General features: G+C 49.0%; 1 protein-coding gene across 1 annotated transcript in view; it reads left to right on the top strand.

Moving 5' to 3' along the window:
* Positions 1–22628, top strand: part of FANCD2 (FA complementation group D2) — a 183633-nt gene that overhangs the window by 138764 nt on the left and 22241 nt on the right. Inside the window, exons 36-37 of the mRNA XM_065408219.1 lie at positions 3213–3306; positions 4889–4960. Coding sequence (XP_065264291.1) covers positions 3213–3306; positions 4889–4960 — 166 coding nt within the window. The remainder of the gene's footprint in view (positions 1–3212; positions 3307–4888; positions 4961–22628) is intronic.

Genomic DNA, 22628 nt, shown 5'->3' with positions numbered 1-22628 from the left:
GACTGTTTCTGATCAGATCCTGCCTGTATTTTATTATTTTCCATCCTCTGGTCCTCACTAGGACATAGAGATTCTCTATTAATAGATCTTCCCCAAGGGATGTTCGAACCATGTGCTCCTCCACACCTGTCAGCTTTCCCCCAGCCCTTAGTTTAAAAACTGCTCTACGACCTTTTTAATGTTAAGTACCCACAATCTGGTTCCATTTTGGTTTAGGTGGAGCCCATCCTTCCTGTATAGGCTCCCCCTTTCCCAAAAGTTTCCCCAGTTCCTAATAAATCTAAATCCCTCCTCCCTACACCATCGTCTCATCCAGGCATTGAGACCCTGCAGTTCTGCCTGTCTAACTGGCCCTGCGTATGGAACTGGGAGCATCTCAGAGAATGCTACCATGGAGGTCCTGGACTTCAATCTCTTACCTAGCAGCCTACATTTGGCCTCCAGAACCTCTCTCCTATCCTTCCCTATGTCATTGGTACCTACATGTACCACAATCATATGCCTACTAAGGAATCTATTTGTCAAAAAACATTTCCTGAATCTTTTTTGTCTGTATTGTTACAGACATACGTGCTGACAGGTATTTTGAAATAAATGACCAAAAAATAATTGAAACTGGTGTGATTATATTGTGTTATTTTGACAAACAAAATATGTAGAATTTTGCAGAATTTTAAAATGTGCGCAGAATTTTTTATTTTTTGGCACAGAATTCCCCCAGGAGTACTACTATGCAGCATTTCATTATAGAATTGTGTACATGATATAATTAGCAAGGCACGGGGTTTCATTACAAAGACTATTGTCAGTAATAAGCTGAGGTACCAGAGCAGTCTATGCATTTATTATCTGCATGTACTCCAGGTAAAGTGAGTGTGGTCAGTGTCAAGTGTAGCTGTCCTTAATGGTAGATGCAGTGTTTTTGTAGCTGTGTTGATCCCAGGATGTTAGAGAGACAAGGTGGGGAAGGTAATACCTTTTATTGCACAGAAGTTGGTCCAATAAAAAATATTACCTCACCCACCTTGTCTCTCTGAATGGTGGAGGCAGTAGTTAGCTCTGCTTGGTAGAGGTGTGTTTGGGAGATCTGTGGATTAGTTTGAAGTGTGTGATGGAGCTGTCTTTGTGATATGATCAGATGTATGTTTTTCACCCTTTAATGTGTGTGAGGAAAGGGAAAAGGTGCATGTGGTATGCCACATTTCTATGGAGAATTTGTGTACGCTATGTCCGTAGCTGGGCAAGAGGCTTTCAATAGAACAGGTACCGTCAGCAGTAAGGTGGCATATGACAGGATTCCAACAGTTTAATGATAGTTAAGTGATGGTGTATGTAGAGATGGTATCTTGTGAGCAAATGTAAGGGAATTTTAAGAAATTGTGAAGTGGTTCTTAAATCTGTACATGTTATATTTCTGGGGACTACGGTAAGTTCGAATCTATGCTTTTTTGTCCTTTAATAGTGTAAGATGGAATCCTGTGGGTGAGAGTGAATGGGTTGTAAAAGGAGGTGAACTGTGAGCTTGGAAGAATAAAGGTATGTGTGTTCATAGATTCCAAGGCCAGAAGGTACCATGGTGATCATCTAGTCTGACCTTCTGTATAACACAGACCAGAGAACTTCCCAAAATAATTCCTAGAGCAGATCTTCTAGAAAAACAGCCAATCTAGATTTTAAAATTGTGAAGTCACCCCTTAACCTTCTCTTTACTAAGCTAAATAGATTGATCTCCTTGAGTCTCTCAGTATAACGATGTTTTCTAATCCTTTAATGCTTCCTGTGGCTCTTCTCAGAACCCTCTCCAATTTATCAACATTCTTCTTGAATGGTGGGCAACAGAACTTAATACATTATTCCATCAGCGGCAGTACCAGTGCCAAATAACCTTTTGGCAATAGCATCACACTGGGAGCTCATGTTCAGTTGATTATCCACCATGACCCCCAAATCTTTTTCAGAGCCACTGCTTCCCAGGGTAGAGTTCCCCGTTGTGTAAGTACAGCCTACATTCTTTGTTCCTAGATGTATACATTTACATTTTGCTATATTAAAACACATATTGTTTTCTTGTGCTCAGCTTACCAAGTGATCCAGATCACTCTGTGTCAGTGGCCTGTACTCTTCATTATTTACCACTCCCCCAATTTTTGTGTCATCTGCAAACTTGGTCAGTAATGATTTTACATTTTCTTCCAAGTCATAAATAAAAATGTTAAATAGAGAAGGGCCAAGAACCAATCCCTGCAGGACCCCGCTAGAAAAACACCTGTTTGGTGATTATGCTCCACTTACAATTAGATTTTGAGACGCATCAGTTCGGCAGCTTTTAATCCATTTAATATGTGCCATGTTAATTTTATATATTTTTAGGCTTTTAATTAAATTATCATATGGTACCAACTCAGTGCCTTACAGAAGTCTAAGGATATTACATCAACACTATTACCTTTATCAAACAAACTTAAAATTACCAAAAAAGATTTCAAATTAGTTTGACAGGATCTATTTTCCATAAACCCATGCTGAATAGCATTAATTATATTACCCTCTTTTAATTCTTTATTAATCAAATCCCATACCAGCTGCTGCATTATTGGGCATGGGATCAATGTGAGACTTACTGGCCTGGGTAATCCCATTGACCCTTTTCAAACACTGGCACAATATTAGCTTTCTTCCAGTCTTCTGGAGCTTTTTCAGTGTTCTTATTGAAAATGAACATTAATGAGGTATATTGGGACACTGCTGAACAAGGGCAGAGTTAAGGTTGAATGGACAACTTTAGCTCTGCATTTCTTGGTTTTCAGAAGTTTAAGTTTTGCTCAGCTCACCGTTCTGCAAGCAGCCATAACTCTGCATTAATGTATTTTGCCATTGAATGTAGATATTTGTCCTGGTGAGTCTTATGCCAGGCCTTGCTCTCATCGTATTTAGTTGTTTAGATGCTAAACAGATTATGAACACTGCCAACTTTCAGTTGGGTAAAGTTGTTAAGAACTTCTAGCAGTACCCAGAACTCAGACCTGCTCTGGATGAGTTGCAGTGGTTCAGTGTGCCTAAGTGACTACCCCACTGCTGTTGCATGACAAATGGTTTGTCCAGTCCTGCTGGCCTCTTGAGTTTTCAGACTACTCAGGGGATAAGCACCCCAACCAGATGCACAAACAGCTGCCCATCAGTCTTTAATGGGCTCTTGGCTTTTTTCTCTCCAGGCAGACATTTCCGGTTTTCTTCCAAGTGATGATGGCTCAGCTGGAGAATTCAGTGAGAAGCATTTCTGCTGGGAAACCATCGGACTCAAGTGAGGTAGGCCAGCAAATGCATCTGAGATCTCCAGCAGGGATTTACAAAACCCAAGGCAGGAAAATGCTACAGTAGTAGCAGCTTAATAATGATGTGCTGGCAGGCAGCCAAAACACTGACACCCAAAATAATCTTTTGAGTATGGCAGTCTGCCAAACTGCCTATTAGCTAGCTGGCACCCTGGTCAAATTCCCCATTAATCCAGCAACAAAGAATGTAGGCCATACTTACAGGGTAGGGGACTATATACTGGGAAGCAGTGACTCTGAAAAGAATTTAGGGGTTGTGGTGAATAATCAGTTGAACATGAGGTCCACTGTGAGCTAATGTAATCCTAGGATGCAGAAATAGGGGAATCGTGAGTAGGAGTAGAGAGGTTATTTTACCTTTCTCTTTGGTATTGGTGCAAACCATTCCTGGAATACTGCAGCCAGTTCTGGTACCCACATTTCAATAATGTTGATAAATTAGAGAGGGTTCAGAGAAGAGTCACAAGAATGATTAAAGGGTTAGAAAACCTGCCTTATAGTGATAGACTCAAGGAGCTCAATATATTTAGCGTAACAAAGAGAAGGCTAAGGGGTAACTGCATTACAATCCATAAGTATGTACATGGGGAAACAAATATTTAATAATAGGCTCTTCAATCAGTCAGAGAAAGGTATAACACAATCCAATGGCTGGAAGTTGAAACTAGACAAATTCAGACTTGAAATAAGGCATAAATTTTTAAGTGAGAGTAATTAACCATGGAACTTATATAATAATTTTTAAATCTAGATTGACTGTTTTTCTGAAATCTCTGCTCTAGGAATTATTTTGGGGCAGTTCTCTGGCCTGTATTATACAGGAGGTCAGACTGGATAATCACAGTGTCCCTTCTGGCCTCAGAATCTTTGAAAACATGCATTGCCAGAAAACAGGACTAAACTTAATAAAATTAAGTGGAATAGGTAGGTCCTGCACCCAACCTAGGAGTAAGAAGGAATTATTGAATAGGGAGCATCTGTTATGATCAAGTACTGGTAGGTGGATTGTACATGATTAATTCCCAGTGATTTTATGGGCCTGGTCACTGGCAGAGCTTGCTTCTTTCCAGACATTGTCTTCTGTGTTTTCATGGGCAACAAACTTATCTAGCAGTTCTAGCAAATGGCGTGAGGGAGGGTTGTGTTTTGTGTCTGAATGGCCACATGGCTGAATGTGTGACTGTGGACTCTGCTCGTGAGCGGGAAAGTGGTTTCTCCCCAGCTGTTTCCAGGGTGAATGGAAAGATACATTTATCATATGGAGAGAGTATAAATCTGGCAGGTGAGGAAAGCTGGAATTGCTACTGAATGATTTTGACTTTCACGGGTAAATGTTTGTAGAGTCTTTTAAGATGTAGGATCTCAAACACTGTTTCTGTTTAAGAACCTGTCCTTTCCCCTTTGACAGCAGTGATGCCTTGGGCTCTGGCAGGATCTGGACTTTTTACCCTCTCTGTGCAGGCACCGTGGGTACTGTAGTAGCACCCAGTAATATGAAGGGAAATGCAATGGCTGTGTGGATAACGGGACTGAATTATTGTGTTGTCACTCCCCAGGTACAGCTAGAGAAGCTGCTGCACTGGAACATGGCTGTGCGGGATTTCCATATTCTTGTTAACTTGGTCAAGGTAAGCACATTCATCTTTCCTTCCTTTCACCTTCCCAGCAGAGTCCCACCCATCCATACCTGAGTATGCAAGGAAAACAATGTGACTTACACTATGTTGGAGAAATGGTCTGTGATCATGTAATCAGAGCCAACTGCAATGTGTACTTATGGGGGTGGCACATTCAACCTTTACTTTGGCACGTCCTCACTCTTGTAGCCTTAGCATTCTAGTAGCATAGTTTTTTGTATGGACAAATAATACAGACAAAGGCAGGAGGAAGCAGAGAGGCCCTGGAGGACAGGAACACAGGAATTATCCAACTGTATCAGACTCTTCGTCCAGTCAGTGCAGTCTTCTATCTCGGACAGAGGCCAGTGCCAGCTGCTTCAGAGGCAGATCCAGAAACCTGCAGTAGGCAATTCTAGGATAACCTGACCCCAGGGACACTTCCTGCTAATTGTCACAGTTCATGAGAATTGCACCTGTATTCCTCCTCTGTGGTCCAGCAAGGGCAACCATTTTTAGGCTCCTGGCTCCTCAACTGTCACCTTTCTTGGGCTGAGACCCACATTTCTCTCCATCCTGACTGGGGCTTTTCAGGCTGCACAGATCCCTGCCTACACTGTGAATTCCTCAGCAAGCCAGACTGCCTAAACTGGACAGCATCTGCACTTTGCTTTCTCCTCAGAGGCTATAAACAGTGTAATTGCCTGCAGTTATAAGTTACCATCCAGTTCTTTCTAAACAAGCAAATTTATTCTTAAAGTGAAAGCATTAGAGAGAAAACAAAATCCTTCCAATCCTTCTGTGACACTTTCTTAGGGTGTCCACTGTGTAGATCACTGTGCTACCCCCCTATTTCAGCAAGAGAGAGACTTGCTGGTGTTAAACTGTATGCCAGTTCACCACCCAGATACACTCCTCAGGACTTTGCCAGCCCTCACTTTGCCTTACACTAACACTTAGTGTACCCCAGTCCCCAAACTCCTGAGAAGCATCCCTCTGTAGTATCCAACCCCAGTCACTGGACACTCACAGTAATTACCAGGTAAGTTGTCCCCAAACAGACAGTGAACACATAGCTAGAAGGTTCCAATTCAGGATCAGATCCTTTATCGCAACACAGCACTGTAATCAATCTATGGTGAAAACAAATATAAATTTATTAACAAAGAACAGATTCACAGATTCAAATAAGTATTGAGTAAGAATAATGGAAACAGAAATGGTTATAAATAAAATAAGAGAATGACATGCTTTCTGGAGACTAAAACTTACCAAGTTACAACCTTGACTAAAGCATTTTCTCACCCACAAAGTCTTTCTACAGAGCTTGCTGGTTTTCAGTCAATCCAGGATCCATTCCTTCATGAATCACCCCACTCCTCCAAGGGTGGTCTGCAGTGAAATGGATAACAGGATCTTGTCTTTGCACCCCCTATTATAGTCCAGTAGACTTTTGAAAGGCATTCCTGTAGTTTGTTCTTCAGTGTGGTGGCACCATCTTGAGTTCATATCACCCCACAACCTGTTTTTCCTGTTGACTTTACATGAAAATGTAGCTCCCATTGTTTTTGCACACAATGCTTAATTTTAGGGTTGTTGATTAATCACAGTTAACTCAAAAAAATTAATCGTGATGAATCACACTGCTAAATAATAGAATACCAATTGAAATTTATTAAATATTTTGGATGTTTTTCTACATTTTTATATATATTGTATTCTGTGTTGTAATTGAAATCAGTGTATATTATTTTTTATTACAAATATTTGCACTGTAAAAATGATAAACAAAAGAAATAGTATTTTTCAGTTCACCTCATACAAGTACTGTAGTGCAATCTCTTTGTCATGAAAGTGCAACTTACAAATGTAGATATTTTTTGTTGTTGTTACATCACCTTGATCATACCTTGATCGATAGGTCCTTCAGCCCTCATATAGATTGCGCCGATCACAACACGTCTTCCATTCTTCTCGTATCCTGGCCTTCCTTTTCCATGTGTGGCCATGTCTTTTCACAATAAAATCTTCCCATCTCTTTGGAGGTCGGCCGAGTAGTCGTTTCAGTTCCCATGGGTGCCACTCGGTGACAGCTGCAGTCCATCGATTGTCAGTGAGCCTCGCTATATGCCCGGCCCATCACATTTTACTATGCCTGCTCTCAACAACGATATCTTGCACTCCACTCTGCTGTCTGATCACTTCATTGGGGATGAAGTCATGGATTGAAATTCCCAGAATTCTTTCCATTGCCCTCTCCGTGACAGACAGTTGCTGCTCCTCTGTCTTTGTCAGTGCCCATGTTTTGCTGCCGTACAACATTGTTGGCAGTACTGTTGACTTGAAGAGGCTGGCATGGGTTGCTTTGTTGATTTTTCCTTGGAGGACATCCTTGATAGAATTGAATGTGCACCAACCTGTTTTCTTTCTTCGTGAGAGTTCACCTTCCTGATCGTGGTGCATGTTAATTTCTTGGCCCAAATAGACATATTGCTCAACTTCTTCTATTTGTTCTCCCTTGGTTGTTATTTGGGCTTTTGGCAAGCTATCAGACTGCATAGATTTCGTTTTGAAGCGGTTAATTTTCAGTCCGACTTGGCTGCTTTTTGTGTTGAGTTTTCACAGCATTTTCTGTAGTTTGACAGTATTTTCGGCAATCAACACAATATCGTCCGCAAAGCTTAGATGGTTTAACTGCTCTCCGTTGATGCTGATTCCTCCCTTCCAAGTCATCCGCCTCATTACCATTTTGAGGCAGGCTGTGAAGAGTTTTGGTGAAACTGTCTCCTTGTTTCACACATTTCTTAACTGGGATGCGAAGGGGAGTATCAAATAAAGTTATATCTATAGTGCAGTCTAATTTGCTTCCTTTAATAGTTTGTGTCGTTGCCCTGCTCTGCAAGAACTTTAAACACTGCATTGATCTCTACACTGTCTAAAGCTTTTTCATAGTCAATGAAGGCAATACATAAAGGGAATTTGTATTCCCTTGAGCGTTCCAATAGCTGGTTTATAGTCAAAATATGGTCCATTGTACTGAAATTCCTTCGAAAGCTTGCCTGCTCTCTCGGCTGCTGCTCATCCAGACTCTGTGAGAGTCAGTTTGTTATTATTTTGGTGAACTGCTTGTAGACATGTGAGAGCTGGCATATTGGACAATAGTTCTTTAGATCTTCACGATCGCCCTTCTTGTACAGCAGAATGGTGTTGGACTCCTCCCAGCCAGATGGTATCTTCTGCATTTCCAAGTAACGGCTAAACATCTGAGCAAGGGTTTCCCAGAGATCTTGGCCTCCAGCTCTTATCATTTCAATTGTCAGTCCATCTTTACCTTGGGGCTTTTCCTTCCTTTATTTGGTGAACTGCATATCGAACTTCGCTGACAAGGACTGGTAGTAAATGCTCTTTGTCTGTTGCAGTGTTGGTACTGGGACATTTATCTGAGAACAGTTCGGTGTAGAAATCTTTGCAGACTGCTTCCATCCCTGTTCTGTCAATTGCTAGTTTTCCTTCCAGTTCTTCAGCACCATTATTGTTGACCTGTACAATGTCAATTTCCTTTTGCATTTTTTGAGGCTTCTGCGATCTTCAGCCGTCTTTAAGAGCCTTTCATTTCAGTACTTGTCAAAGTCCTCCTTTAGTCGTCTTCTTATCAACTTGCAGAGCAGGGAGTACTCAAGTTTGTCACCATCATTTCGCTTCATATTCCTCTGCTTCTCTAGCAAGTTCTGCGTTTCCTCCGAGATTCGTCTCTTCGCCCTTTTCGGTCTTTCTTTCTCGGCTAATTTCATGCATTGCCTCAATTTATCAGTGAAGTTTTTATAATCCTCATTGCAGTTATCTATAAGACTCCAGTCTTCCTTGGAAATGTTCACTTTCAAGATTGCATCATCGAATATTTTTGACTGCTATCTCTGATTTGCCATCTGTAGTGCTCTCTTCTCCACCTTTTCATTTAAGTTGAGCCGTGCTCTGAGCAAGCGATGGTCACTACCGGTGTTAAATGATGGTACTACTGAGATGTCTTGTACAATGCGCTGCTTATCGATCAGAATATAGCAAATCTTGTTCTTGTTCTTCACATTGGGTGCGATCCATGTCCACCTCCTCTTGGCCGCCTTCTTAAACCAGGTGTTACCAATGAACATTTCTTTAGTCTTCGCCAGAGTTGCCAGTCGCTCTCCTCGTGGATTCCATTCGCTGATGCCATACCTTCCAATGAACTTTTTACCTTCTTTCCCTCTTCCAAACTTTGGCGTTGAAATCTCCCATCGTGATCGTATATCTGGATTTTTGAGCGAGGGTATCCTCGAGCTTCTGATAGAATTCTTCCATATCATCATCTTCGCTTGTACTTGTGGGAGCATAGATCTGAATAATCTTGAGGGTGCTGTTCTTGTTCAGTTGGAGGTGCATCACTCCAATGCGTGATGACTTGAACTTGCAGGAGATGATTTTTGAAGACCATTCCTTGTTGATGAAGCCGATTCCTCCAACGGTTCTCGAACCTTCTCCTTTTCCCAACATGACGGTACTTTCATCTCTCCACTTCACTTCCATCTCCATTCTTCGTCGTGTTTCGCAGAGACCAAGGATGTCGCAGGCTGTGTTTGCCTTCTGCTCCATTAGATGGTTGATCGAATTGTCTCTCATCTGTGTCCTGCAGTTATAGGTACACACTGAGAGGGCAGTCCTTTTTCTGGCTCCTGAGATTCTTAACAGCCTCTCATCAACTGAATTCCCCACCACCATCGTAGAACGGATCGAGGAGCGCACAAGGAGTTGGGGCCCATTTATTCCTGTTGTTTTATACATTTCTTCATCCACCCGCTGGCTACGCTGTCAGTGGCACGTTTACCTCCTCGACTTAGCTAGCACCCAGCCTCAAGAAGGAGGACAGCTGTCCTCTCCCTGGGTTGGTAGTCTGACCCCTTAATAGCATGGTTGAAACTACTGAAGTATACACTCTGCTATCCTCGCTGTCAGACAAGCCAGGGTCACTGCTGCGCCACTTTGAGGCATTGAGGTAGGATTTTGCAGCACTCAAAAAAACCCAATGTAAAACTTCAGAGTCTACAAGTCCACTCAGACCTACTTCTTGTTCAGCCAATTGCTAAGACAAATAAGTTTGTTTACATTTACAGGCGATAATGCTGCCCTCTTCTTATTTACAATGTCACCTGAAAGTGAAGAACAGGTTTCACATGGCCCTACAGCTGGCATTGCATACCTACCAGTTATGCTAAACATTCGTATGCCCCTTTATACTTCGGCCACCATTCCAGAGGACATGCTTCCATGCTGATGATGCTCATTTAAAAAAAAATGCGTTAATTAAATTTGTGACTGAATTCCTTGGGGGGAGAATTGTATGTCTCCTGCTCTGTTTTACCCTCATTCTGCCATGTATTTCATATTATAACAGTCTCGGATAATGACCCAGCATATGTTGTTCATTTTAAGAACACTTTCACAGCAGAGTTGACAAAATGCAAAGAAGGTTCCAATGAGATTTCTGAAGATAGCTACAGCACTCGACTCAAGGTTTAAGAATCTGAAGTGCCTTCCAAAATCTGAGAGGGACGAGGTGTGGAGCATGCTTTCAGAAGTCTTAAAAGAACAACACTCCGATGTGGAAACTACAGAAACCGAACCACCAAAAAAGAAAATCAACCTTCTGCTAGTGGCATCTGATAATGAAAACGAACATGCGTCGGTCCACACTGCTTTAGATTGTTATCGAGCAGAACCCGTCATTGGCACGGATGCATGTCCTCTGGAATGGTGGTTGAAGCATGAAGGGACATATGAATCTTTAGCGCATCTGGCACATAAATATCTTGCAACGCCGGGTACAACAGTGCCATGAGAATGCCTGTTCTCACTTTCAGATGACATTGTAAACAAGAAGCAGGCAGCATTATCTCCTGCAAATGTAAACAAATTTGTTTGTCTGAGCGATTGGCTGAGCAAGAAGTAGGACTGAGTGGACTTGCAGGCTCTAAAATTTTGCACTGTTTTATTTTAATGCAGTTTTTATTGTACATAATTCTACATTTGTGAGTTCAACTTTCATGATAAAGAGATTGCATTACAGTACTTGTATGAGGTGAACTGAAAAATCCTTTTTTGGGGGGGTTTTTTACAGTGCAAATACTTGTAATCAAATGTAAATATAAAGTGAGCACTGTACACTTTGTATTCTGTGTTGTAATTGAAATGAATGCATTTGAAAATGTAGAAAGCATCCAAAAATATTTAAATAAATGATATTCTATTATTGTTTAATAGTGCGATTAATCGCAATTAATTTTTATAATCGCTTGACAGCCCTACTTAATTTACATATGACAGAGAGATAACTACCTTCTCTTGCGTCTGGAAGAAACCTGTTTCTCCATTTCTTTGATTACAGACTTCAAAGCACAACATCAGTAGATATACATAATGCCAAATATAGTGTTAGTGCGTATACTTAACAATGGTATTATTGACCAGTGTGTCACTGGCTTTCATTTGATACGTCACATGACATTCTTTATAGATAAATACTATGACAGCAGTGTGTTAAGTGTAGTGAGTTTGTCAGGCTTGCTAGGAGTTGCTGACAGAACAGTGAACCCTTTGCCAGTTGGATTTGAGGGGTTCTTGGGGTCACATCTTCCTAGGAGGGATTAGGGCCCACTGGGACAGATGGTCTTGTCTGTTTGTTAGATCAGGCTACATCTACACTACAGGGGGGGGTCGGTTTAAGATACGCAAATTCAGCTACGCGAATAGCGTAGCTGAATTCGACGTATCGCAGCCGACTTACCCCGCTGTGAGGACGGCGGCAAAATCGACTTCCGCGGCTTCCCGTCGACGGCTCTTACTCCCACCTTCGCTGGTGGAGTAAGAGCGTCGATTCGGGGATCGATTGTCGCGTCCTGACGGGACGCGATAAATCGATCCCCGAGAGGTCGATTTCTACCCGCCGATTCCGGCGGGTAGTGTAGACCAGGCCTCAGAAAGAAGATCCTGAGTCAGTTTAAACTCAACAGAGGGTCCTGTGCCACAGGACCCTCTGTTGCTTTTTACAGATTCAGACTAACACGGCTACCCCTCTGATACTAGTTTAAACTCAGGCTATTTATCCAAAAGTCCTTTTCTTGTCTGTGGGTCTCTGGGGAACCCAGTTTGAACCAGTATATGTGAGCTGCTACAGGTGGTGGTACCTCTCTGATGGTGTTACAATCTGAGTGAATTTGCCTTATCGCACACCACTGTTCTTAATTCCTGAAAGACTGTGCTAACTCTCCCCCATGGAATTACATACAATCTGTGGCCCACAATGACACACAAACTTAATACAGTAAGGTCTCCCAAAGATAGTGCAGGAAATTGCCATAACTGTCACACTAACCTTCTTAGATAGAGGCTGGTGCATGAAACAAGTGGGTTTAGTTCCTTCCAAAACTCTTGTTTTTTAGTACTTCCTACTATAACTCTATTTTTGTTATCCACAGAAATGTTCAATCCTTCTTTAAACTCTACTGAGCTCTTGGCTTCACTAACATAAGAAAAACTTTATTGGGTCATACCAATGGTTCATCTACCTAGTATCCTGTCTTTTAACAGTGGCCAATGCCAGGTGCTTCAGAGAGAATGAATAGAACAGGCAATTTTTGAGTGATCCATTCTCTGTATTCCACTCCCAGCTTCTGGCAGTCAGAGGCTAGGAACACCCAGAGCATGTGGTTGCATCCCATACTATCTTGGTTAATAGCCATTGATGGGACCTATCCTGCAGGAACTTATCAAATTGTTTTTGAATCTATTATAGTTTTGATCTTAACAACATCCTCTGGCAGCAAGTTCCATAGATTGACTGTGCGTTGTGCAAAGAAGTACTTCCTTTTTTTTATTTTAAACCTACTGTTTATTAATTTTGTTGGATGACCTTTGGTTCTTGGGTTATGTGAAAGAGTAAATCACACTTCCTTATTCACTTTCTCCACACCAGTCATGATTTTATAGACTTCTATCATATCCTCTCTTAGTCAACCCTTTTCCAAGCTGAAAAGTCCCAGTCTTTTTAATCTCTCCTCAGATGGAAGCTGTTCTATACCCCTAATAATTTTTGTTGCCCTTCTCTCTACCTTTTCCAATTCTAATATATCTTTTTTGAGATAGGGTGACCAGAACAGTGCACAGTATTCAAGATGTGGGCATACCATGTAGGGGTACCATGGATATATAGTAGAATTATAATATTTTCTGTCTTACTATCTACCCTTTCCTGATGGTTCCAAACATTCTGTTAGGTTTTTTGCTTGCCACTGCACATTGAGCAGGTGTTTTCAAAGAACTATTCAATGACTTCATTGAGCAATAACAGCTAATTTAGATCCAATCATTTTGTAAGTTAGAGCTAAATGTCAGTCAAAAGTGTAACATTGTTTCAAAAAAAGTGATAATTTGGGGATGTATCAGCAAGAATGTTGTAAGCAAGACAAGAATTAATTCTTCCATTCTACTCCACACTGATGACGCCTCAGCTGGAGTATTGTGTCTAGTTCTGGGTGCCACATTTCAGGAAAGATGTGTACAAATTGGAGGAAGTCCAGAGGAGAGCAACAAAATTGATTAAACGTTTAGAAAGCATGACCTATGAGGAAAGGTTTTAAAAATTGGATTTGTTTAGCGGTCTGGAGAAGAGAAGACTGACGGGGGGACATAACAGTTTTCAAGTACGTAAAACGTTGTTACAAGAAGGAGGATGAAAAATTGTTCTCATTAACCTCTGAGGATAGGACAAGAAGCAATGGGCTTAAGTTGCAGCAAGGAAGGTTTAGGTTAGATATTAGTAAAAACTTCCTAACTGTCAGGGTAGTTAAACATTGGAACAAATTGCCTAGGGAGGTTGTGGAGTCTCCGTCATTCCAGGTTTTTAAAAACAGGTTAGACAAACAATTGTCAGGAATGGTCTAGTTATTGCTTCGTCCTGCCTTGAGTGCAGGAGACTGGACTAGATGACCTATTGAGGTCCCTTCCAGTCTCACACTTCTATGATTCTACATCCCCCCGTTGAAGGAAAGAGCCCAGGCCATCGAATTGTGGAGGTAAATGCGTCGTTACGCAGGTGGTGTTGGAGAGAGGGCTTTGGATTCTTCGACTATGGGAGGTTGTTCCAGGAAAAAGGATTGCTAGGGAGAGATGGGATCCACCTAACAAAGAGAGGGAAGAGCATCTTCGCAGACAGGCTTGCTAACCTATTGAGGAGAGCTTTAAACTAGGTTCGCCGGGGGATGGAAATCTAAGCCCTGAGGTAAGTGGGGAAGTGGGATACCGGGAGGAAACACAAGGAAGAGGGTGCAACAGGGGAGGCATCCTGATTCATACTGAGAAAGTAGGGCAATCGGCTGGTTATCTTAGGTGCCTGTACACGAACGCAAGAAGCCTGGGAAACAAACAGGAAGAACTGGAAGTCCTGGCACATTCAAGGAACTATAATGTGATTGGAATAAAAGAGACTTGGTGGGGTAACTCACATGACTGGAACACTGTGATGGATGGATGGATATAAACTATTCAGGAAGGACAGGCAGGGGGGAAAAGGTGGAGGAGTTGCACTGTATGTAAGAGAGCAGTATGATTACTCAGAGCTCCAGTATAAAACTGGAGAAAAGCCTGTTGAGAGTCTTTGGGTTACGTTTTGAGGCGAGAGCAACAAAGGCGATGTTGTGGTGGGCGTCTGCTATAGTCCACCAGACCAGGAGGATGAGGTAGACAAGGCTTTCTTTGGACAACTAACGGAAGTTTCCACATCACAGACCCTGATTCTCATGGGGGACCTCAATCACCCTGACATCTGCCGGGAGAGCAATACAACAGTGCACAGACAATCCAGGAAGTTTTTGGAGAGTGTTGGGGACAACTCCCTGGTGCAAATGCTGGAGGAACCAACTAGGGGCCATGCTCCTCTTGATCTGCTGCTCACAAACAGAGAAGAATTGTTAGGGGAAGTAGAAGTGGGTGGCAACCTGGGCAGCAGTGACCATGAGATGGTCGAGTTCAAGATCCTGACAAAAGGAAGAAAGGAGAGCAGCAGAATACGGACCCTGGACTTCAGAAAAGCAGACTTTGATTCCCTCAGGGAACTGATGAGCAGGATCCCCTTGGAGGCTAATATGAGGGGGAAAGGAGTCCAGGAGAGCTGGCTGTATTTTAAAAAAGCCTTATTGAGGTTGCAGGAACAAACCATGTGCAGAAAGAATAGCAAATATGTCAGGCGACCAGCTTGGCTTAACAGAAAAATCTTTGGTGAGCTTAAACACTAAAAGGAAGTTTACAAAAAGTGGAAATTTGGACAGATGACTAGGGAGGAGTATAAAAATATTGCTCGAGCATTCAGGGGTGTAATCAGGAAGGCCAAAGCACAATTGGAGTTGCAGCTAGCAAGGGATGTGAAAGGTAACAAGAAGGGTTTCTACAGGTATTGTGACAAAGTTCCTCCTCTATCTTGGTGGATCCTGCGCTTATTGGCAGATTTTCTTGCCTCAGAGATTCACCATGAGGGTTGGAGAACAGCCCAGAGACCTTCCCCTCTGGAAGAACCCACAGTCCAGGTCAATTGGGAGGTTTGGGGGGAACCCAGGCCCGCCCTCTACTCCGGGTTCCAGCCCAGGGCCCTGTGGACTGCAGCTGTCTATAGTGCCTCCTGTAACAGCTGCATGACAGCTACAACTCCCTGGGCTACTTCCCCATGGCCTCCTCCAAACACCTTCCTTATTCTCACCACAGGACCTTCCTCCTGGTGTCTGATAACGCTTGTGCTCCTCAGTCCTCCAGCAGCACACCCTCTCACTCTCAGCTCCTTGCCTCTTGCTCCCAGCTCCTCACACTCGCACCACAAACTGAAGTGAGCTCCTTTTAAAACCCAGGTGCCCCGATTAGCCTGCCTTAATTGATTCTAGCAGCTTCTTAATTGGCTCCAGGTGTCCTAATTAGCCTGCCTGCCTTAACTGGTTCTAGCAGGTTCCTGATTACTCTAGTGCAGCCCCTGCTCTGGTCACTCAGGGAATAGAAACCCTGTCTGACCTGGGACTAATAGATCACTCTCCTGTAGTCCTCTGGCCTGGAGGGAGGGGGCTGCTCCTCCTCTTTCTCTGCTACCTGCTTGCTGGCTGGCTGCTAGACCCACCCACACCCTTGGTTGCTGCTGCTCCAGCTACAGCCCCTGGGGGGGGGGGACTGCTGGCCCACTCCCCAGAGGAGGGGAGGGAGAGACCCCAGCCATTGCTCCTACTGCTGGGGATGCCACCACCACCTCCACCTGAGAAGGGTCCTTCCTGCTGGCCACCAGACTGCCGCCTGGAGCTGCTGCGTTTGCTGCTGGGGAGCTGCTGGAGCCCTGAGGAGAAGAAGAGGACCATCTGCCAGTGGGGGAGCGCGTAGGAATTCTACAGACCACCGTGGAGGGGGCCCTCCCGGACTGAGTAACTTTTGAACTGTACTCTTGTGGTGGGGATCTAGACTGTGTTTGTGGAGACACAGGAGGTGTGGCGTGGAGCCTGCCCCCTGGTCCATCTGTGTTCCCCCCCCAGTCCCCACCACCACCATCATCGTTGCCCCCTCCACCACCCCCACTGGCTACTTACCATCTACCTTGAGCTCCTGCCTCTGGGATTTCAGCTGCTCACCTAGGCTTGCTATGCCCTGTTGCCACCATTGGGCCTGAAACAGCAGCCAACCTTAAAATACTTTATTTTCATTGCAAGCGCACGTGGGTGCACGTTCCCCCCCCTTTTGGACTGACCCCCTCCCCCCTGCAGCAAGCCCCCAGCTTTGCCCCTGCTGCCTACCCATTTGCCCCTTGCTGCCTTTTGCCCCTCCCCCTTGCCCCAGCCCCTTGCTAGCTCCAGTTTGTTTGCCTGCCCCGCCCTTTCCCTCTGCAGCCTTTGTTTGTTTGACCCGCCCCAGCCTCTGAAGCTAACCCCGTGGTTCCTCTGCCCCACTCCCATCCTGATTGTTCCCCTTCCCCTGCGGTCCCCTTGCATTGATTAGCCCCTCCCCTCGTGCGCCCATGTCCCCTCCCTTGCGCTTGTGCCCCTTCCCGTTTTAGTTTGACCTTGTCTCACTGCACCCCCCAATGCTGTTATATTCCCCCTTCCTTGGTGCGACTAGAGGAGCCGGAAACCCTCCCCGAGTCAGTGACTGACCCCTAGCCCTTGATAGTCCCGCTCCCATCCAGCCCACCCCTTTTTGGCGCCCTCCTCCCCTGCCTGCAGCCTAGCGGGGAGAAGTGGTTGACCTGCTTCCCCTCTCCCTGCCCCCTCCGGTGTTTGTTCTGCCCCTGTCCTCATTATGGCAGGGGACGAGGCGAGTGGGACCTCTCGGGCAGACCCTGCTGCCCCTCCTCCACCCGCCCCACCATCGTCCCCCCTAGCCTCTACCTCAACCGCCGCTGCCGTGCCACCTGCTAACGCCCCTGCTGGAGCGCCGGCAGCGGCAGATACCGAGGTGACCTCCGCTGCTGCCACGTCCCTCGCTCCCTCCAACTCTGGGGGAGCCCCCCCAGCCGGCAGGAAGGGCCAGGACACAAAGAAAGGTAAAGGCCCCGCCAAGAAGGCCAGGCCCTCCATGGCGGGGGCTGCCCCCACTGCCACGGCCCCGACATCGGCCGTGGCATCCCTCCCCGCTGTTCCCTCCACCAGCTCTGTAGGTGTCCCTCCCCTGGCCCCCAGGGCATATGCCCAGGTAGCGGCGGCCCCCCCGCCTGCCGCTGCATCATCATCTCAATCAACCACCGCCTCTGCTACCATCTATAGTGGCCGGGGCCCCTTCCCCACCTTGACTAGGAAGCACGGCGTCCGTTGCCTCCTGGTACCCGCCTCGCCCCACGTGGAGACCTACGTGCGGGCGTTGGCGAGGGTGGTGGGGCCCACGGCCATTGTGGTGGCCTCCAAGATGTACGGAAAGGTTGTCTTCTTCCTAGCATCGGAGGCCGCCGCCCAGGAGGTGGTGGAGAAGGGCCTGGCGGTGGGGGGCGTGTTCGTCCCCCTGGAGCCTCTAGAAGACCTGGGCGCCCGACTGGTCCTGACTTCTGTCCCTCCCTTCCTTCCTAATGCCGCCCTGTTACCTGCCCTCTCTACCCTGGGGAGGCCGATCTCTGTGGTCAGCCCTCTCCCGTTGGGCTGCAAAGACCCCGCCCTCCGTCATGTCCTCTCGTTCCGCCGGCAGGTACAGTTACAACTGCCGCCGGCGGCACATGACGGTGAGGCGCTTGAGGGGTCCTTTTTGGTCCCCTACCAGGGGGCCCGCTACCGGGTGCATTATTCAACGGGGGAGGCCCGGTGCTACCTCTGCTGGGCGATGGGGCACGTCCGGAGGGACTGCCCCTTGGCCCGGCACGGAGGGGCATCCGGGACCCCCGAGCCCCGGCAGAGCGCCGGCCCCGTCATCGCCGGCGCCCCTGGCTGCCCGGCGCCCGAAGCCGCCCCTCCTCCTCCTTTCCGGCCCAACAACGCTCCCGCTCGGGCCCAAGGGGTATCTCCCCTAGTGTGCCCAGATGGCGGCAGAGGCGGGGCCCTCCCGCTCTGCGATCTGGCGGGGCCTGTGGAGGAGGGTGAGGTAGGGATACCGCCGGGCATAGAAAAGGGCATGCCCCAGGGTGGCTCCTCCCTCCTACATGCTGCCCCACCATTGCCTCCCCGAGTCCCTGAGCCTTCGTCCTTGCTCCCTGACCCGACCCCTGTTAGCCAAACCCCGGATGATGCCATGGAGGGCTGGTCCTTAGTACAGGGGAAGCGGGGCAAGCGGAAGGCTCGAGCTCCGCTCCTCCCACCTGATGCGGTAGCCCCCCGGAAGACCAGGAAGGGGGGCACCGATGCTGAGCCTTCCGCTTTGCCCCCGGGTGGGTTTTGTCCACCATTACCGGCTAGGGAAGACGTGGCAGCATCGGAGGAAAGCACTACTCCTCCTCCGGTGTCCCTTCCTATGGAAGCCCCGGATGGAGCCCCTCTCGCCCCCTTACAATCTGAAGCCCCTGCATGCACCAAGGCGAGCGTCACTTCGGGTGCAGGCGGGGAGAGCCCTGGGGTGGTGGAAGGTGATCTCCCCTCCATTTATGAGGAGATCGAGGCCCTGGGTCTGACCCCGGTTACCCAGGGGGAGGACGACCCTCTGCCAGCGGGCCTCGATCTGAGCGACCTTGCCTCAGCCTCCCTTTCCCCATGTTCTGTCCCCTTACCCACTGCTTCCGCTCCCACCTCCGAGGAGCCCCTGGACTCTTCCACCAACCCGGCTGCAGATGGCACCCCGCTAGCGGCCGCCGAGCCTCTTGAGGCGACGGCCAGTGCCATGCAACCGGGACCCGAGTCGCCAGGGGACTCCCTCGTGGCTGAGGGGCAGCCGACCTCCTTCCTGGGTGGGGGCCCCGTCGTTGATTCTCCACCTATGGATGCCGTGGCCTTACCATCTGCCTTGGAGCACGAGCCCGGCATCACGGAGGGCCCACCTCCCTCCCCGCAAATCCCTGAGCCCATTTGCAGGGTGCCACCCCCCCCCACCCAGGAGCCTAGCTGCTGGGGCCCCTGATCCCACTATCGCCCCTTCCCCTGTCCCTATTCCTGACTCCGACCCTGCCCCTGACACCGACCCCGTCTCTATCCCATCCACTTCCTGTGATGCTATTGCCGCCCCTGGGGCTGTCTCCTTCCATATCCCAGAGGACGACCCCCAAGAAGCGGCCTTTGTTTTTCCCTGTCCCGACCCACCAGGGGCTGCTATTTTCCCTCCGCCGCCCCCCATTGAGCCAGGGTCTGAGGCGGGCCATGTGGCGCCGGCCCATCGGACGCCACGTCGAGGGTCTGCCCCCTGCTTGCCCGTCTCGGTGGGCCACGAGGCTGTGACAGGGGCCCCGCTGGGGGATAGCCATAGATCGGTAACCCCACCCCCCCATACGCTGAGAGAGGAGCTACGAGAGTTCCTTGAGGACGTCCGTGGCTCCCGCAACAAGGTACAGCTTGCACTCCAGCGATGGGGGGATTTTCATCAGATCCTCCGGGCCGCGAGGGCCCTCATGGGGGAGGGTAAGAGGACCGGGAGGCAGGCCGCCGCGGCCTACCAACGGGTCCGCCTCTTCCATGACTCCTTAATCGCCTACGGGGTAGGTCACGGATTGTTGCGCGGCCCGACAGAGGCCGTGGGCGTTTCTGCCGGCGAGGATCCCCCCCAGCCCTCCTCACGGCACCGATCATCTTCGCAACATTGAACACCCGGGGCTGTAGGATGGGTCTCCGCAGGAGCCAGGTGCTCTCCTTCCTTCGGGAGGGGGGGTACTCTGTGATTTTCCTGCAGGAGACCCATACGGATCCGGCCGCTGAAGCTAGCTGGCGGCTGGAGTGGGGGGACAGGGTCTATTTTAGCCACTTCACAGTTCGTACGGCTGGAGTGGCGACCCTGTTCTCCCCCGACCTACGGCCCGAGGTGCTGGGGGTCGCCGAGGCTGTGCCAGGCCGCCTGCTGCACCTCCGGGTCCGCATGGAGGGGCTTGTGGTTAATCTCGTCAATGTTTACGCCCCGACATTGGGCCCGGAGAGGTTGTGTTTTTATCAGCAGGCGTCCGCCTTCCTCGGCACCTTGGATCCTCGCGAGTGCCTGGTCCTGGGTGGGGACTTTAACGCCACCCTTGAGGAACGGGACCGCTCGGGGACCGAGCAGCACCCGGCCGCCGCGGATGTCCTCCGGGAGATCGTCGAACATCACTCCCTGGTGGACGTCTGGCGCGACCACCACCCGGATGACGTTTCGACATTCACTTTTGTCCGGGTGGAGGTCCATCGGTCGTACCACTCCCGGTTGGACCGCATCTATGTCACGCTTCCATCTTTCCCGGGCCCACTCCTCCAGCGTCCGGTCGGCCCCTTTTTCAGATCACCATCTAGCCACCGTGACAGCCTCTCTCTGCGCGGAGAGGCCGGGGCCGGCCTATTGGCACTTTAATAATAGCTTGTTGGAGGATGTGGGCTTCGTGGCGTCCTTCCGGGAGTTCTGGCTGGCCTGGCGAGGGCAGCGGCGTGCCTTTCCCTCGGCGCGGCGGTGGTGGGACCTGGGGAAGGTGCGCGCCCGGCTCTTCTGCCGTGACTACACCCGGGGCGCCAGCCGACGGAGGGATGCGGCGATAGGGCAGTTGGAACGGGAGGTCTTAGAGCTGGAGAGGCGTCTGGCCGCCAGCCCCGGTGATCCATCCCTCTGCGGAGCGTGCCGGGAGAAGCGGGAAGAGCTCCGGACCCTCGAGGACCATCGGGCCCGAGGTGCCTTTGTTCGATCCCGCATCCGCCTCCTTCGGGAGATGGATCGCGGCTAACGCTTCTTCTACGCCCTGGAGAAAAAGAGGGGGGCCAAGAAGCACGTCACCTGCCTTCTAGCAGAGGACGGCACCCCCCTCACGGATCCGGCGGAAATGTGCGGGAGGGCCAGGGCCTTCTACGCAGGCCTTTTCTCCCCGGATCCGACCGATCCTAACGCTTGCAGAATGCTCTGGGATGAACTCCCGACGGTCAGCGCGGGCGACCGAGACCGGCTGGAGCTACCTCTCACTCTGGCCGAGTTCTCGGAAGCCCGCCGCCGCATGCCCACCAATAAATCTCCAGGCATGGACGGGCTGACCATGGAGTTCTACCGCGTGTTTTGGGACGTCCTCGGCCCGGACCTTGTCACCGTCTGGGCCGAGTCCTTGCAGGGCGGGGTCCTCCCTCTTTCATGCAGGCGAGCTGTGCTCGCCTTATTGCCGAAGAAGGGGGACCTCCGCGATTTACGGAATTGGCGTCCCATCTCGCTCCTCAGCACGGACTATAAAATCGTAGTGAAGGCCATCTCGCTGCGGTTAGGGTCCGTGCTGGCGGACGTGATCCACCCAGACCAGACCTACACCGTCCCGGGCCTCACCATCTTCGACAACTTGTATCTAGTCCGGGACCTCTTGGAACTCGGGTGTAGGGATGGTCTGTCGTTCGCCCTCCTGTCCCTGGATCAGGAGAAGGTGTTCGACAGGGTGGACCACGGGTATCTCCTGGGCACTCTGCGAGCGTTTGGCTTCGGGCCCCAGTTTGTGGGTTTTCTCCAGGTGCTGTACGCCTCCGCAGAGTGTTTGGTCAGGCTCAACTGGACCCTGACCGAACCGGTCAGCTTCGGGCGAGGAGTACGTCAAGGGTGCCCCCTCTCGGGCCAGCTGTATGCTCTGGCGATCGAGCCCTTCCTCTGTCTCCTCCGTAGGAGGTTGGCAGGGTTGGTGCTGCGGGAGCCGGAGCTGCGGCTGGTCCTGTCGGCGTACGCTGACGACGTGCTCCTCGTGGTCCAGGACCCGGGCGACTTGGTGCGGGTGGAGGCTTGCCAGACCATCTATTCGGCGGCCTCCTCCGCCCGGGTCAACTGGGTCAAGAGCTCTGGCCTGGTGGTAGGGGACGGGTGGCAGGCGAGCTCCCTCCCACCCGCGCTTCAGGCCATCCGGTGGAGTGCGGGTCCGCTGCTCTATCTCGGCGTTTACCTTTCTGCCACGCATCCGTCTCCGCCGGAGAACTGGCTAGGTTTAGAGGGCAGGGTGTTGGAGCGGCTCCGGAAATGGACAGGACTGCTCCGGTGTCTCTCCCTTCGAGGGAGAGCACTGGTGCTCAATCAACTAGTCCTGTCCATGCTCTGG

The sequence above is a fragment of the Emys orbicularis genome, chromosome 7 (genome assembly GCF_028017835.1).
Source record: "Emys orbicularis isolate rEmyOrb1 chromosome 7, rEmyOrb1.hap1, whole genome shotgun sequence".
Classification (NCBI taxonomy): Eukaryota; Metazoa; Chordata; order Testudines; family Emydidae; genus Emys; species Emys orbicularis.
Note: the sequence above shows the minus strand (reverse complement) of the source record. Positions and strands in the feature narration are given on the sequence as shown.